The 17,868-nt window shown below is 45.6% G+C and overlaps 1 protein-coding gene across 1 annotated transcript; it reads right to left on the minus strand.

Annotated features, from left to right (window-relative positions):
- Positions 1 to 635: 635 nt before the first annotated feature.
- LOC116951284 (YTH domain-containing family protein 3-like) lies at positions 636 to 14,337 on the minus strand. The gene is made up of 5 exons (XM_032969806.2): positions 14,119 to 14,337; positions 12,186 to 12,210; positions 11,637 to 11,716; positions 3,083 to 4,906; positions 636 to 1,936 (listed from the first exon to the last, which is right to left on the minus strand). The coding sequence occupies exons 1-5, from the start codon at positions 14,143 to 14,145 to the stop codon at positions 1,913 to 1,915; spliced, it is 1,980 nt and encodes a 659-aa protein (XP_032825697.2). The 5' UTR covers positions 14,146 to 14,337; the 3' UTR covers positions 636 to 1,912.
- Between the last annotated feature and the right edge of the window lie 3,531 nt (positions 14,338 to 17,868).

Consider the following 17,868-nt stretch of genomic DNA (forward strand, 5'->3'; position numbering starts at 1 on the left):
CAACAGAAGATGTGAAAATAGATCCGACAGATCAACTTGATCCCTCTGGGTATTATAACGAGGCTGTTTTGGATCAGCTTTAAATTTTATCGAGTTCTGACATGAATCCAGACAACAATATTCTTTGCCAATCGTCACGATGAAGGGACCTCCTTAAAGTGCCGAGACCGAAGCTTTTCTGGAGAAAATGCGTTTTGTATCTCACACGGTGACAGAATAATTACTATCCATTACCAGACAACTTTACTAGCCCACGACTGTTACATTTGCAGAGCTTCACTTGCACAGCAAGCAAGCCTTTGAGCAAAACGCAGATCTGGAGGCCGCGCCAGTCGCCCTCGACGTTGGCAAAAATTGTGCACGCCAATTACAAGTAGTCTTTATTACTCGCACATGGGTCAGTGGTTTACTGCCAACACAAGGCGGCACTGAAACACAATTGTCAGCACAGAGGCAGGTGGAAATTCAACATTCCTACAGCAAAAGTCAGCCCACTGTTCGTGCAAGTGTCCCGAGGTACAAAGTCATCGGCTGGCACACTGCTCATTTTTTCGCATTCTGCATCCTCCTGCGTCACAAGCATGGGCATTTTTAATGCATACCTTTTTCGCACACCATACACGTTACATGTGGTATACCTTTGCTATTTTATGTACCAGTTTATTTTAAACTTTGAAATCAGTTCCAAGACAGCAACACATTTATGACTAATATATTTTGATTTACACAAACTGTATACATACAGTATCTTGCAATAGCAGGCTGTGCGTGCAAAATGGTGCACAACAACGCAATCCAAACCTGTTGGGGATTTTTTTTTTCTCCAGTGCAGACTGCTTTTTACATACAGTATGGGTTTCATGCAACTTGTGTAATGAAGTACAAATTAACAAAATTAAAGAGACAAAACGGCGTGCTTTGCCAAGTATGATATTGTGTTTATTAAGGCTAACGTTTTCTAAGAGAAGAAAACCAACGCCACTGTTCTCCCCGGCTGGGTTGTTTATCTGAGCTCTGAGCGAGCAGCTCAGAGACCTTGGGGGGGGGGGGGTTGAGAGGAGGGAGCCACTTTAAAAAGCAGCGCAACTCTGGCGAGTCAACAATGATGTTGAAAAGGACGATGGGTGTGTGGTTGGGGTTTCTGTCACCAAGGTCCAACGCAGTACGATTTCAAAAGTCTGCATCCAGTCTTTTTTTTTAAGTCATCGGCAAAAACACGGTGAATGTAATTTTTTCACTCCTTTTTTTTCCCTCCTTTTGAGCATCTACGATTTTTTTTCCAAGAAGGGGGTGTGTCCCTGCGTCAGTCCTCAAACCCAAAAAAAAATCAAAGATAAAATACATTAAATGAAAGACGGTTGCTTTTGATTACCAGCAAGCATTGAAGTAGCAAACTACAGTAAATCAGTCATTCAGCTTCATTCCTGGAGCATGTATTCTCTATTGTGGCCACGCAAATGTATGCATAGTATCACTGCTTACACAAATCACAGCCGCAAAAATGAGATTCAAATTACACATCACAAAAATAGCAAAAAAAACTACAAGAGAGTTATTTAAAAAAAATGGGTACGACATGGATATCAGGTCAGTCTCCAAAAAACAAAATCAATGAAAGATTATTTTTTTAATCAACATTTTTGTGAACCATTCACGAGATTAATAGTCATAGTAATTAGGTATATACGACCATCTATACCGTTTATTTGCTACTACGCTTCAAAGTGACAGCGTTAAAGACAGAAGCGAGATACCACTGAACGCACAAGGAAGCAGCTGCTCGTTTTTCCCCCCTTCATCACCATCGTCGTCATCTCTTGGTGCAGCGCTGCTACATTAGCAAAGCTTCACCCTCTCCAAGCCTGCACAGTGTCAGCACAAGTTCCAGTGGCGCGTCGCCAAGCTCCGCACGCTATTTGGTACGGGTCTGACGTTCCTGAAACACAATGCGAGCGAAAGTATCAAAAAAGCTGCCACACTCACGGAACGTCAAAGTCAGCAATCGATTGGCAAGTCTCAACCACGTAGTAATGCATACGACAAGTTACACTGTGTTCATAATATAACAAAACACCTCTGAGCAAAGACAGACGATTCAAAAACATGTTTGTGAAATCACTGCATCCAACGCCCGTCCACAGTCAGTGTATTCATTCATGTAGTCATTGGTTTTACAAACCTGTATTAAATAGATACCACTTAACAAAAGACAAATCCTTGCGCACGATTGTAGTGGTGCATAATAAATCCAACACCTTCGGAGGTGAGATTGGTGGAACACGGAGAAATTATCGTGGTGGAGATAATTATAATGAAAAAGTAAATAAATCGTTTATAGACGTGGGTGGATTGTTTAGTTATCCCCTTGTATGCACGATATTTCACTCGGTACTGTCATCAGACATGCAAACCCACGAAATAATGTAATTTTATATAATCTCACTGCAGGACCTTCACGATGGCCCTACCATATAAGCGAGTTTTCTTCCCCGAGTGAATAACACAGATTCCAAAAGGGATGATTGTAAGTCCATGTGCTGACAGAACAATGAGTAACCTTGCTGAAAAATTATTTTTGTACATTGTTCCCTTTAAGTGGACTGCACATGGTCTAAAGTTGATGCTTTAATCCCTCAAAACCACTCATTTCACGGAATACATCTCTTCCATGTCAACAGAAAAGAGCTTTCTCCTTAAGACTTCTTTCCGTGCAAACAGCTTGAAAGCACTGGTAATGAGGCCAGGCGAGTAGTGGGTTTTCTCCAGAATTTTATGGGTTCTCAATATTTATTTTCATACATCTCTGGATTTTGTTGTTCAATTAACACATACCTACACACGCACGAGATGATTTCAAACGCTTGTGTAAAAAAACACTAGTTAACCCTACTGTTATTAAAGCCAATACTTAACATTACATAACATTAAATCAATTATCCAAAATTATAAATCAGGATTCCTTCTCTAGAGAAGCATATCACTCCCGTCGCATATCTGCTTTAACACACAAAACGCACGTTACAAGCATCTTTTGGCACGCTAGGAACAACACTCGCCATTCACGCGAGGCCGCCATACTAACCTTCTTGAGGTTATCCTCCTCCTCCTGGCGCTTCTCATAATGGCCGAAGTCGTCGAAGATGGAGGTGGTGTGCTTGTACGCAGCAATGATCTTCAGCACCTGCTTGGCCTTCTCAAGCGGCACCTCCTGTGTGTCGCGCGAGTTGGTCACCGGTTTGTTCTCGTTGTTCTCCAGCCGGATGTGGCGCAGCTGGGCATTGGGCACGTCCTTCACATAGATCCACTTCACCTCGAATTTGCCCTTCCACTTGTCCTGCGACCACACGCCGGCACACGTCTGGTAGTCCACTGGCGACATCATCTCGGCCACGCCGCAGAAGTGTCCGCTCCCGTTAACGCTGAACAGCAGGTAGATGGGCCCTTTGCTCTGCAAGGAGCGGTAAGCGGAATCCAGTCGCTTGTTGCCATGCTCCGTGCTGCACCAGATAGAGTACTTGATGGAGCGGTGGATATCGTCCTCCGAGTAGCTCTTAATGATAAACACGCGCGCATTCTTGGGGCTGCAGTCAAAGTCACGGGGGTTGTAGCTGTTCATGGACTTGAGTTTCTCCAGCACCGGGTGCACCTCCTGGCCCAGGCCCGGCTGCGCCACACTGATGGGAATCAGGCCCGGCACGTTCACCGTGGGGGGGCCGTCCCCAGTCCTGTTGCGCGGCGCCACCCAGCGGTTCTGCAGTGGCTGCTGCAGATGCTGCGGGTGCTGCTGCGGGTGCTGCTGCGGGTGCTGCTGCGGGTGCTGCTGCGGGTGCTGCTGCGGGTGCTGCTGCGGGTGATGATGCTGCTGCTGAGCCGACTGCGAAGGCAGCAAGTGCTGCTGCTGCGGCGGCGGCGGCCCCACGTGGCCATACGCCATCTGGAAGGTCTGTGGCTGGCCCGGCATGGGCGGCTGCACCATGGCCTGCTGCTGCATCTGCTGGGGTGGAGATGGCTGAGGCGGCGGTGCAGCCACATGAAGTGGCACGTGCTGCACCTGATGCTGTTGTTGCTGCTGCAACTGCTGGTGCTGCTGCGGTGGAGATGCCTTGCTCTGGGGCGCTTTATTATCCCAGGTGCCGATGTCCATGTTGTGTTTGATGGGTGGTGGCGGCAAAGCGGCTGCAACCGGGACCACGTTGGCAGAACCAGGCCCCGATTTGGGCTTCAGCTTGGGCTGGGGCTTTGCCGGCTTGCTGGCAATGGCCGCCCAGGACGTGGGCTTGGGCTGCGACACGGGCGGCTGCGGGGTCGCTGTGGCCGGCGCAGGCATTCCGCCCCCCACAGCGACACCGCTGCCAACAACTGGGCCGCCCACAGCGGCGTGCGCCGGCTTGGCCAGTTCGGCGGCGGCACCGACAATGCCGACGCCGCAGCCGATCTTGAGTCCGGTCATACCCTGCTCGATGCTGTTGATCATGGGTGGAGGCGCCAACTTGGTGCCCAGCGCTTCACCCTGGAAGCCTCCGGAGCCGTCCATGACGGGAGCTGAGCTGGGCGCCGGCGGGTAGCCGTAGCTGCTGCTGTACGGGGAGCTCTGCGACTGCGCCGGCTGGGAGGTGCTGGTAGCCCAGGCGGAGAAGTCCACGCCGCTGCTGGGGAAGAAGCTGAAGGCGCCGTGCTGGCTCAAGTAAGGGGGGGTGCTACCCAGCCCACCCGGCTGCCCGAACATCGTGTCCGGCAGGAAGTGGTGCTCCCCGTTACTCATCTGTCCGTAGGTGGGGAGGTACGGCATGGGGGGATCCCCGCCCGTGGACCAGGGCGCCTCGCTTAGAGAGTACGACGGGAATCCCATTGAGGGACCGTAGTAGCTCGGCATGTAGGACTCGGACATCCGGGGGTAGCTGTTACCCTGTGGGATTCAACGTGCAGGAAACAAGAGTGAATGCCAATGGCCGACACACATTGTTTTAATAAGCAGGATGTTTGTTGTAATGGTTCCAATTTACGTATGGATATAAAAAGCTCTCTGGGCAGCAGTGTTTGGGTTCCAAGTTCAAATCTCGACCATTGGTGGATTCGGCCATGAATTTTTCCACGGCTGACTATTCTACAATGCACAACTCAAAGCACGCATAACGAGCATAAAAACAATAAAATAGCCATTTTAATAAACCAACTACATGCCTAGCAACCACGAACTTTATTCTGCCGCACTGGCTCACGGAGCACGTCACCACACTTCCGGCTCAGCATGATGGACCACACCCACCTCACGAACCGGAGAGCTCCACTTGTTGCGCAATTCTGACGTGGAACTCCTGACGCTACAGCCAAACGTGACTAAAGCAACCAGTCCAATCCGTGTCACTACCGTAACGCAACACACATCCCCTCTGCAGTTTTAATCGCCAAGCTGTTAAGAAGGCAAGCAGGCATTCAAGAACGTGTAATGTGTATCACCAATTAAAATATATTCCTAAGCTCGTGATGCACACATCAAACAATGTGAGAATAGATGAATGGGGGGGGGGGGGATGTCGCTATTAAATGAAAAAATGTCCTTTTGATGATCTTAATGACCAAGGCTAAAAGGAGAAAAACCGTACGAGTGGAAGTTAGATGGTAGGAAACAGTAACAAATACAGAGTGAGGAGCAAGGTAGCGCCAGACAATACAAACGACACATTACAGAAGAAACAATGACTTTGTAAAAAAAATCACTGCAATGGAGGCAAATAATATAAATCCTTGATTTGAATAATTAGCCTAATACACTTGGTATTCACGTAGTTTGTACCGCACACAGCACAAGGCCATCATGGATGAAGAGGTTTATATTAAGCTTTGTAGAACATTTGTAGTTTAAATATACTGCAAAAACAGAAAAATAACCGTGCATAGAATTGTGCTGAAAGATGCAAATTAATTAATATGAATTAAGCTCACGATATATACATCAAATCACATGTGTAAGAATCTACGTCTCTATTCATGTTGTAATGGGTTCATGTAAACCCGATAGCCACTACAATCCATCAACAGTTTTTAATGTATATTTGAACAACAACAAAAAATCGCTGACTAAATGAAACATTTAACTTCCACCGGTAGGCATACGTAACCAGCCTTCCCATGGCATGCATTGATCACAAAATAAAACATGTAAGCCAAAATTAATAAATATCACAGGTAATTATTATATTTGGAAACCTGAATTCGTTCTGGGCAGCAGTATCAAATGCATATAGGACATGGGGTTCAGAACACTTAGTATCATTGCCGACATAATTAAATGTCAACTGTGACATTAAAACTATGACCGCACTTATTGAAATTCTTAGATCAGTGCTTGGGTAAATATTAGAGCAACATGTTTTTTCCTATTGATTTCTAAACTGCGAAATATTTTTTTTGTCAAGTTTATTTCTGGAGATGGACTGTGGTGCCCGAAAACATTAAACGAGGTGCACATGAACACTGCCTAATAAACAGAACATTTGCACTCAACTAACGTTGTGGACAATGAATGACCGACTTGCAAATGGAAACTGCACCTTACACTGGACTACAATGTAACCCATTAATATTGTATTACCTATGATTTAGCAAAAACAAACATCCAGGCAAGACGTATTGAGCCAACACCAGTTCAGATTGTGACACGGGACATGCATGATTGAAGGAGCTTACAATTAACTTCATGTCAACACTTTTTTAAAGGCGTCTGGTTTTGAAGTTCGCTACCTCGAGGTATTTAACACATTGACCTTTTGTGACCACGTGGTCACATGTAGCATTAGGTCAGACAATACATTTACATCGACCAATACAATTCCAACTACATTCGGGTTAAATTCAAGCGAATTGGGGTTAAAGTGGGTTCAATAAAAAAAAGCCACCAGTAGTCACAGGGAGAGCATATACCCACAACAGCAGCATCCACAACTACTTCAGCCACCCAGCTAGTGGCTTTATTATTACCATACCTGTTTATCCAGGAAAGCTTCAGAGGTCTCGTGACTTTTTCAAGAGGGCACTGCCAAGTTTTTTGCAGTAGTAGTGATGGTGATTGCTATGCCTATTCCAATCGAGTACAACCTATTTATTCTTGCTAATTACATCACGGGGGTCTTTAACGTCCACTGTTAAACAGGCGGGCGGGTTTTAGTGGTCATTACTGTTCCTAGGCCATGTCACTCGTACCACTAGGCCATGTTGCTCATAAATATTCGGTCTTCATGTACGCATGTATTTTCTTTACAACAAAATACAAAGGTCATCCATAATCGTTACAGTACAAGCTGCGGGAAAAAGGCACATACCCCAAGTGCCATCGTGACAATGAAAAGACAAATTCCTCAGGCTTCACATGACAGGCAGATATGTGGCAGTCACTCACTGCCAAAGTGTGAAGCTGTACTGTACTTGGAAGGCAACCCAGTAAACAGCCATAATATTCTAAACACACACCGGCTGTCCTACCAGGCGATTACAGCTTTGTTAGGTGTGAAAATACTTTTGTCATTGCGAATTCTGTATATTACCAAAACACGCTCACTTGAAGAGACTTTAAAGTTATTTTATTATTAACAAGCGCTCAAAAACTGTGCTCAAATCAGAAAAAACGGCCACTGGTTTGGAAACAAGTGTTTTTGGACTTGTATTAGGACTTTGTTTGACTGACACGCGTTCTGGAAAACATCTCACCATGAATATGGACCAAGTTAAAACAATCACATGAAGATTACTTGGAAATAATGAGATTACTAGAAATGTAACCGTTTGCATTCATACGCATGCATAACAAACGTACACGTCTTTTTATAGGCCGTGACGTACGACTGCTAGTGTTCCGTTATCAACAATGCACGTATTCAGAACCATAAACGAATGTGTTAAAAACGGCAATATGTCCCTGGCGCCAATTTCACATTCCACGGATTCATATCTTCATGGATTTTTACTAAGAAGACAGGGGACCTCAGTGATGAATGACGGGGTTGAACAGTCAAGAGGTAGAAGCCATTTGGAAACACAATGGGCTTTAAAAAGATTGGCTGCATACAAGTGCGTCATAGGTATGGAATAGGGGGTGTAACGATTCACGCCCCGGCGATTTAAATAACCGTCGAAATTCGATTCGAGAATCAATTATATTTCTTACTTTGGGGCGATTTTTGGCAATCACGGTTAGATGCATAGCGAGCTCGAAAAATCATCATGCGTGCATAACTACACTTATAGCAAGTACCAATTCACCCCACTCTACGATTCCATTGTCCTCTCTGGGAACAAGATTCAATTATTTTTCATGCCGTTACAGCACAAGTAAAATATACAACGCTAACACACTACGATGGCATAAAATGCATTACCACATGAACCGGAAATAAACAGGTCCCTGCAGGGTGGGCTGGTAGGAACATTGGAATTTTTAACTTCGTTAAAGTATTGAAAGCGGACGGACGGACACATTAATCTATTGCAGGCTGGTACACTCAGTTTACAACTTCGTTCCTACCAGTATAATTTCTTACACGTACGGTTCAAGGCATGCTACGAGCTTAACAAATAAATTTTAAATAGTTGGATCCCTCAATCATTACATCCCGGGCATCTTACACCACATCATGGGATGGCATACAATTTAAATCCCCATAAAGTGACACAATGTTGGATAAGCTAAACCGACAGGTTTCAGCACATCCCTATGAACCACAAGCAGCAGTTAATTAAATGTACTTAACCCTTTGGCAGAGAATGCAGAAATTGCATTGAAGAACAAGCTATAGAGCTTCCTCAATAATTGTTACCAATACCTTCTGAACGATTGCATTGTAGATGTTTTTCAGCCAAATAACTGTGAACGATGCATACACACCCTTAAGCAATTGCACAAGTATGAACACATAACAATTTAAGGTGAGATACAACCAAAGAAAACAGGAGCAAAATTGCCAAATGTTAACAGGCACAGAAGCGACCAAGGTAATGATTCTGCAATCTTATTAAGTTACTGATAAACACTTCCTGTATTAGTGCTATTTATATCCACCCAGAACTCAGAATGATGTGATGCTGCAGTAGCTTGAGCAATATTCGAATTGCACGTGAACATGCATTAATGCGCCTCACTTTAAAACATAGAATTAAAAAAATATAAGCAGTACGTGTGCATACTAACGCGATTTTTATTCAAATCAATAACCTAGGCATGCCAGCAGCCCGGTATACTTTGCAGGCAAAGAAATTTGGATTTTGCATGTTCTCCCCGTGGTAGTATACTTTTTTTTCTCCAGGTGCTCTGGTTTTCCCTTCCACATTTATTAACATGCGTCTAGATTATTACTATTATTTTGCTGCTATAAATTTCCACACAAGCCACTTCGTTGAGCAATCATTTGTGGCGAGGTCACTTCTGAAAAATATAACTCAGTGGGCTTTACCTGGTAAGATAAAAATGTTATTTTTATATGCATATTTTTTAAAGTTATTTGTTTACCTTCCCTATACTTTGCACTCCTACTGTGCTTTTGTAATGGTTGATGTAACGTTCTAACCTGCCCCTACTGGACATCCGTGAAAGAGAGCTTGAAAGCTCATCAGATTCCTCCTCCAGCATAAAGTCCGGATTCTGATTTGTGGACACCCCTCACACTCGCCGTCTCCAGATTATCTGGTTTCCTCCCACTTGAAGCAAAACACTACTTAAAAAAAGGCCAATCAATCCTAAAAGATATTCCTGCTGAAAAACGTGAGGATTTCCAGATCAGCCCTTGTAAATATGTACCAATACTATATGTTCCTGAACGTCAAACTATCGAGTTTGTCAATTTATAATAGTTACATATAAATCCACGGTGGATGTTGCAATGATAGAAAATAATTCCTCGCTCAGACTTAAAATGTTAAGATCATCAACATCCATTTAAATGTGATGTACGAGGTATTTGCATTTTTCTACGGGTTTAAAGACATTCATAACTAGTCGTGATACACGAGAAATATTTGTTCGACAAAAAGCCCCCATTAAGCATGACGACAAGGGAAAGTGCTGTTAGTGAGCACATATTAAAGATAGACAACAACAGTTGGGAGTGTTATTGTTGGCTGGTTATGGCTTCCAGCTGCTGATGTTAACAGCTCCAGATACCAACTCAGGCCACCAAATTCACCACTGCGACACCACTCCCCATCCCATGTAAAGCACAGCATACAGAGTTACACTGCAGTAAAGTCACTTAAACACACCAAATCAGTACTCCTACAATTCCTTTTAAAGCATGTTTTTTTTTTTCACGAGCAAAGCTTCAAACGACAGTCCTAGGTGGGTATGCGCAAGAGCAGTTTGTTTTTTCAGTTGCATTCTTCAAATAAACGCAGTGTTTAACCACACGGATACAGATCATTGCTGCAACACACGACTGTAAACCAATGTCACCTCCCATTGGTTGATGCATGTTTGGCATCATGGCGGCGACTGCTGCCAAAAACACATTACTTTCAAACATTTTCACAATAATATGGAGCGTCAAAAGCCTCGCCGAAGGGTCCTGCATTGAGATGAATGGCCAATTTACATTTTTTAAAAATGTGCTTTTGCATGCGTGCGAGGAATCCAGGGTATGCAAATAAAACCTATGCATACGAGGGGGGGGGGGGACACACTCAAATGTCTCAGGACGCCCTTGCAAAAGGCGCAACATTTAATGCGTCTCAACGGGTGTATTCCATATCCCGGTTAAATAAAGCATAACGACGGATAGATTTAAGAACTCACTTGCTCCGTCACCTTCTGGTCACCTTCACACCAAGCAAGGTTTGAGATTCACAAATCTGTGATCCACCAATTATTGCCTACAAAGTTTGGAACACTGGTTGGAACCAGGCCTGGGCTCGGTGTTACTCCTGATACTCAGAATTGAGGCTACAAAAAAACACATTGTTGCAGATAAAACAACTTGAATTCCACAAGATATTGCTCATTAAATGTAAAGCCAAAGATTAGCAAATACCCACCGATTAGTTGCATAACACATGGATATTTTACCTTCCATTTTGTACTACTTTAAATTACAAATGCAAACAACATGCAATGTATGTCATTATAACTGGAATTTTTCTCGGTTTTTAAGGTTTAACCAAGGTCAATAATGAAGAAACGGGGTCATATATATGAAATACATTAGCTAAAATTAGTTTAGGAAATGGCTATGCTGCTGGCTGACATCAAGTAAAGACACATCACTCCTTATTACCAAGCGCCAATTATAGCTTTAACATAGACCAGAACCACACACTGGTAGACTTAAAACCCACAACCCAATAAACAGCTTATTGCAGATACGTAAACGGGCTATGCAACTCGGGCTGTGCGACTCGAGGTTGTATGTATTATTGACAAGAAAAAACACTTTTTAAAAATCAGGCATCTGCTCGGTTAGAGCACTCTATTGATGTCACTACATTGATGTTGCTGCATTGATGTGGCACAACGATATGGGAGGGAGATCTGTACAGTGCCATATTGAAATCATTGCCCAAATACAAGGTCCTTTTTGCTACTCGTGAACAGCCATATGTTTTTAGGTGGCAAATGGTGAAAAAAGTGGTGCGGTAGTCAGATGCTGCCAGCCCACCTGGTTGGTCTGGGTACCAAGGTAGGCGTCAAACTCGTCATCAGTCACCCCATCCTTTTGATGCACGGTTCCATTTTGAACTGCATGCAGACAAGGGAGGGGGGGGGGGGGCAGACACACAGAAGACGAAAATAATTCACGAGACAAAGGGGCGTGGTGGGGGTTCGACACGGGCACGTGTAGCATCCGGCAGGGTACACAAAAGTGTGGCTGGGGCACGCGAGAAGGGTGCGGCCACATTGCCGGCAGCAAAGTAGAGCTCAGCTCTTTGGCCACGTCGCCACAGGCCTCAAAACATTACCATCATGCGGCACAAACACCCAAGGAGAAGTCCATTCTCAACAGCCCTCGCGTGCCAGTTACAAAATACTGTCCTTTCCCAGTTCACAACTGTTATAAACAGCAAAGGAGAGCCAGGCTCCCGCCCCCACTGCCTAAAGGCAATGAACGATATATAAAACATACAAGAGGGGGGGGGGGGGGTTAAAATAGGAGTGAAGAGAATACAGGACTTAAAGTCAGCCTGGTGCAGCATGCTTGTGCTCTCACCTTTACTCCCTTGTCCTTTTGGTCTCTGGTGGAGGAGAGTGGAATCCACGGTGCATGTAAGGTAGAGACAAGACAGTGATATCACAATTAGCACGCGGACAGCCAGACTGGGAAAAGTGGTATCTCAGCTCGTGTGGCTACTGGGCATTTGTGGGGACCTCAGATTCGGGTGGATTGGTGCAGGGAGACTTGACTGGGCCTTAGCGTTGGGTGCTGGGTGTTATGCAAGTGCTGGATGGGTGGGTGGGTGCTGTGTGATACACGTGTTCTATTTGGAGGTTGCTTGGATATTGACTGCGTGGCAGACACAGTTAAATATGCGGTGAATGTTCTGTGCCGATGCTGGGTATACGAGGACCCCGAGGTGCGTTTTGACGGGATGCAGTCTCTTTAAACCAGGCCTTGGTGTAAGTGGCTGTATGTTGGCGGGTGTTGCTGGATATCAGTGCCAAAGGGAGTTAAATGGGTGCAGTTCTTCACGTGGCAAGTGCTGGGTGTCAAATGTCTGATGTCTGCTTGTTTGTAGTTATGGCAAGTGTGCTAACCAACGTAGGTTATTGAGTGGCGTGCACTGGGTGTACTTTACCTGCTGTAGTTGTTATAGATATTAAAGTGCTAGGTGTGGTTACATTGATGCAGTGAGATGATTTTAATCAAGTAATTTGACCTAGTAGAGTTTGCTGGATGTATTTTTCCGAGTGTCGATGTGACGTTATGTGCGTAGTTAATTGGTTACTCGAGTGTAGTGCAAGTGAAACGTTAACTTTAACATGTATCGTTTCCGGTCATTAGTTCCATTCTGCGGCCTGCAGTTGACTAATAATAATCAGTTCAAATCTCCGGGCTACTCGTTGTAGTTTCAGTATAGTAAACTAGTCAAGTTAAAATTAACTTTAATATAACTATACACCATTATATTATTCCTATACACTGTTAAATTGAACGAGAGCAATGTATCGATACACTATGTGTACCAGTAACTATAATTAGTTATTTTGTATTTGTTAGGACAGTTTACTGTCGGTGTGTACGTAGTTTGAGTTGTTTGTAGCCTACAGGCTGTAGTTAACTGAATGTAACTAGTCACCTACGCCTACTGGTTTTGCTGTAGTTAGCTGGTCGTTTATTATCTCTTTTCCACTGGTAATAACTCAGTTTCCGTGGACTTTGTGTGGTAAAGGGTTGTTTGTAGTCAACTGGTTGGTGTGTAATTAAGCAGTTGCAGTTAATTGGTCCGAGTTAACTGGTTGTAGTTAAATGAACGTACGAATTACCCTTATCCCGCTGGGCACACTTTCCTGGTTTCAGTCAATTGTAGACAACTTGTCGCCGAATGTTAGCTTGGTCAAATCCGCTGTCGTTAATCGCAGCCGACTCCCCGAGGTGGTCCGATTAATCTGCGGTAGTTATTGGAGCGAGCCGGGGGAGCCTGGGGCTAGCGAGCCGGGGGCGCCTGGGGCTAGCGAGCCGGGGGCGCCTGGGGCTAGCGAGCCGGGGGCGCCTGGGGCTAGCGAGCCGGGGGAGCCTGGGGCTAGCGAGCCGGGGGAGCCTGGGGCTAGCGAGCCGGGGGAGCCTGGGGCTAGCGAGCCGGGAGAGCCTGGGGCTAGCGAGCCGGGGGAGCCTGGGGCTAGCGAGCCGGGGGAGCCTGGGGCTAACGAGCCGGGGGAGCCTGGGGCTAGCGAGGCGGGGGAGCCTGGGGCTAGCGAGCCGGGGTCTGGGGCTCGCGAGCCGAGAGCCTGGGGCTCGCGAACCTCGGGAGCCTGGGGCTCGCGAACCTCGGGAGCCTGGGGCTCGCGAACCTCGTGAGCCTGGGGCTAGCGAGCCGGGGGAGCCTGGGGCTAGCGAGCCGGGAGCCTGGGGCTCGCGAGCCTCGTGAGCCTGGGGCTAGCGAGCCGGGAGCCTGGGGCCTGGGGCTAGCGAGCCCGGGCCTTACCTGCTCGATGCTGGGTGCGGACATCATCCCCGGCCACACTGGCCACACGCCGCCCCCTCGCGTCTCCTCGTCGGCTCCCCCCCTCCCCCTTGCTCGTCCTCCCCTCGTCGTTTCTGCTTCTTAGAGTGTATCTCTCTCTTTCTTTCCTCCTCCTCGTCGTCGTTTCTTCTTCTTCTCCGCCGCCACCTCCTCCACCTCCACCACCGCCTCCTCCTCCTTCGCCTCCTCACAAATGGCGGTCGTCCTCGTCGCCGCCGTCGCCCGCCGCTCTTATTGGCGCGCGCGCACTCCACGTGATCCCCCCTCCTTCTTCCCCCCCTCCGCCATCTTGGGTAGGGGGGGGGGCCGCCTCGCGAATCCCGCGCGGGGCGGGGCGGTGGCGGCCTCCCCGTGCCCCCGCCCCGAACCCCGCAGGGAGCCCTAGGGGGTGGGGACCCCCCCTCCCCCAACTCACCAAGCCCCGCCATGTTGGGTAGGGGAAGTCGGCGTCGTTTATAACGCCGCCGTCTGGCCGTTTGTGTTGTACTGTACTTGTCATGTCACTGGGCGATTTGCACTATATATGGATTCACAAAAACTGATTCTCGCTTTTTTGTTATTGTTTTCTGCTCACGTGACGCACGTAGAATCTTCTGTTTTTTTTGTAATGTTTTGAATGTCGTGTGGAGGAACATATACTTGAAGGAGATGCGGTGTGGCCTATTTTGTTTGGCTTATATTCTCCCTAACGACGTTAATGATTATAATGTGTTGTATAGTATAGAATATATGAAACATATCAGCAATAATACATTCACTGCTGGATGAAGGCCTCTCCGGAAAATCGAATCCAGTGGTGTGAATATAACATTTATGGAATCTTGTGGAATGATTACGTAATCCAGTGGTTCTCATCGAGATAAGAGTCGTGAATTTAAGCGGCAATTTAATCACAACATTGTTTCTTTATGGCGGTTACCCGGGGTACCAAATAATCCAAAATGGGCCGAGCCAATTAAATCTTTTATTTCTGGGGTAATCAATCAATCCGAAATCAGTGCCACACTTCGCGATGTCGAAACGCAGACGAGGACGATTGCTCTGAAACCCTGAACGCTCGCAAGCACCGTAGTAGTGGTGGTGGTGCATCGTAGTGTAACAGCTCGTCGAGATGAGCCGATTGTCGAGATGAGTCGATTGCCGCGCCGCCGACCATCAACAGCGACTAAAGATGACTCCATCAGGGACATTATGTGAAAGCCGGGCTTACCGCCATCAGGTTCATTTCAACCAATTCTAGATTTAAAGCTTTCATGACTGCAAGGATCCATACTCTTTGGTTCTATTCGGTAAATTCACGTAGGTAAAAAACAACTGTTACAACGCTGTGGGTGATCACGATATAATTTTCTCCGATACCAAGGTTCTTTGCAAACCCACGGGTTTTTATCAGAGATTTGTTCACGAGGCAATTCATTCCTACAAACACAGACACAATTTCAACCGAGAAGATGGGTTCAAATTAAGCAACCATTGGAAATATGTTCTAAATCGAACCAAACATTAAACTAATTTTCAATGGTACAGTATATTTTTCAAGTAGTGGTACCCCAAACTTTCGCAGCTCTTAAAAATTCCCTTTTCACACCATCAATAGGTAAACTCCCCCCCTCGCCAACCGGCATGTTCACCCGCATGTACACCACCTCTACACCGTTCATCATGCTAAGTGGGCCAATCAAATTCGAATTTTTATCCTAATTCCTTTGTCAAGGCACCTTGTTTCCTCGCACACAGCTTAAAGGTCGCGGTCTGAGCGCGGCTGTGTTTCACTCCAGCGCTGTCCTCGAGACAGTCTGCTCCCTTCACCTGATGAAGGCCGCTTGTGTTGTGGCCGAAACGTCGTGATTTTTGTTTTGTTTTTTACCTACATGACTTTACCGGATAGAACCAAAGAGTATCATTTCAACCAATTCACAATTCGTGGTGACAATCCCACACCAAGAGCTTTTTTCCTCTGATCGTAAAAAAAGAGAGAGATTACACAGACACCGAAGTGGAAACCGGTGGAAGAGAGACCGAAACGGACACTAAGTGAAACATTGGCACACCGAAATTAAAAAAGACAACACGTTGTTAGTCCGTGAGCCCAGACCAAATACACTCCAGCACGAGTCACGGGATCACCCAAGGTGGTTCCCATTTTTTTATACGGCCAATAACGATGAATTATTTGCCATATTTATGGACTGCTAAAGATGAGCTACCATTTTATATTCCGGCCCATGGACTATCAAGAGACACAGAGACAAACAGGACATACTCTTTGGTTCTATTGGGTAAAGTCACGTAGGTGAAAATAAAATAACAAAAAATCACAAACAGGACACTTGGAGTACGTTTGGCACTGACAGCCCAGTTCTGGTTATAAACCCAATTCATTATGAACGTCACCTCCCATAACCTAACAGCACAAGAGCACTCACAACCTCACGATGCTGTTACCTTATCATGAACTTTATCAGCTTACACAGCATCTCCTGCTCGCTAGAACACGGCGGTTTAAAGTCCACAGTCGGCGTCTTGTGCGTAACGAGAGACCTTGGTGGTACTGTGGTCAGCAACTGGGAACTCCCCCCAAGAAAATCTATTCAAGAGGCTAGGCAAAGCACTGTGGGTGGGATAATGGTTAGGGATATGGGTATATCCACTCACTGTATTGTTGGTTTGCTTGGTTAGTGTGGCTACGAGTTAAGCATATTGTTTATTGTTAAAAATTGGTTGGCTATAGGGCTATGTTTGTTTGGCTCATGTAGTTAGGGTTAATGGTTATGGATAGCGCTAGGGTCTGGTTGACTTGTGAAATGATGGTGCGCGTGAGTTTTACTGCGGCTAGGGCTAGAAATAGGGCAAGTGTTATTAAGGCTTGGGGATATGGTGAGGATCTGGCTGGTTCGATTAGCAAGAGCTAATGTGTGGCTAGCTAGTGCAGCAAATGACTAATGCGGTTATGGGAAGGAGAGTGATAGGGTCTGGTTGGGTGGTGTGGATAGTTCTATGGTTTGGTTGTCTGTGCTGTGTACCCCCATTGTCCCCTGTTGACAAGTGAAGCCTTTCATCATTTTTGTTTATATCACTCCTGATTCATTATTGGTTGTTGGGTCACATTGCGTAAGTAAAATGTATCGTAAACCATCATCCGTCTGACACAATGAAGTTGTCGCTTGAAAAATGCCAATTAATGTATTCACATCTTATTTGGAAGTGTCGTGGTTATATACTTGTGATTAATCTAGTGATAATTACATTAATTGTACCAGATGGTTGTTAGATTACAACAAATTATGTGAGATGTTAATGAGGCACACTTTTATCTGGAAGATATTTTCACAATTTTGGCAACTGCCTGATTATGCTGGTTGTAACTATCATGAAACGTCATACCAAATCGTTAAAATATTTTGATATTGCTCTCCAACACATCAGTCGTGTGCAGAAGCAGTAAAAAATTGGCACTTTTGTTAACGTAACAAATGCATTAATTGGCTACATCAGATGGATGGTTGACAACACACATTTTACTTATGCGATCTGACCTAACAATTATGAAGCATACTGTTTAAACTCTCACATCAAATACACCTGTTAGCTTGCTCACCTCTATATGACTTACAAATCTGAGTTCATTTTGTCAGCAGCAGAGGGCACACACTGTCAGTAAAAGCAATGATCACCTGCATGGTAAAACTACCATTACAGAACAGCTGTCAG

Source organism: Petromyzon marinus, chromosome 3, assembly GCF_048934315.1.
Source record: "Petromyzon marinus isolate PM22_M1 ecotype Great Lakes invasive population chromosome 3, UKy_Petmar_22M1.pri1.0, whole genome shotgun sequence".
NCBI classification, from domain to species: domain Eukaryota; kingdom Metazoa; phylum Chordata; class Hyperoartia; order Petromyzontiformes; family Petromyzontidae; genus Petromyzon; species Petromyzon marinus.

Coding starts and splice junctions, on each gene's coding strand:
- LOC116951284 (XM_032969806.2), bottom strand. CDS start 14,145: ATGATGTCCGCACCCAGCATCGAGCAG. Junction 12,211..14,118: donor CCGCACCCAGCATCGAGCAG/GTAAGGCCCGGG, acceptor CTCCTCCACCAG/AGACCAAAAGGACAAGGGAG. Junction 4,907..11,636: donor TTGGTACCCAGACCAACCAG/GTGGGCTGGCAG, acceptor TGAATCCCACAG/GGTAACAGCTACCCCCGGAT.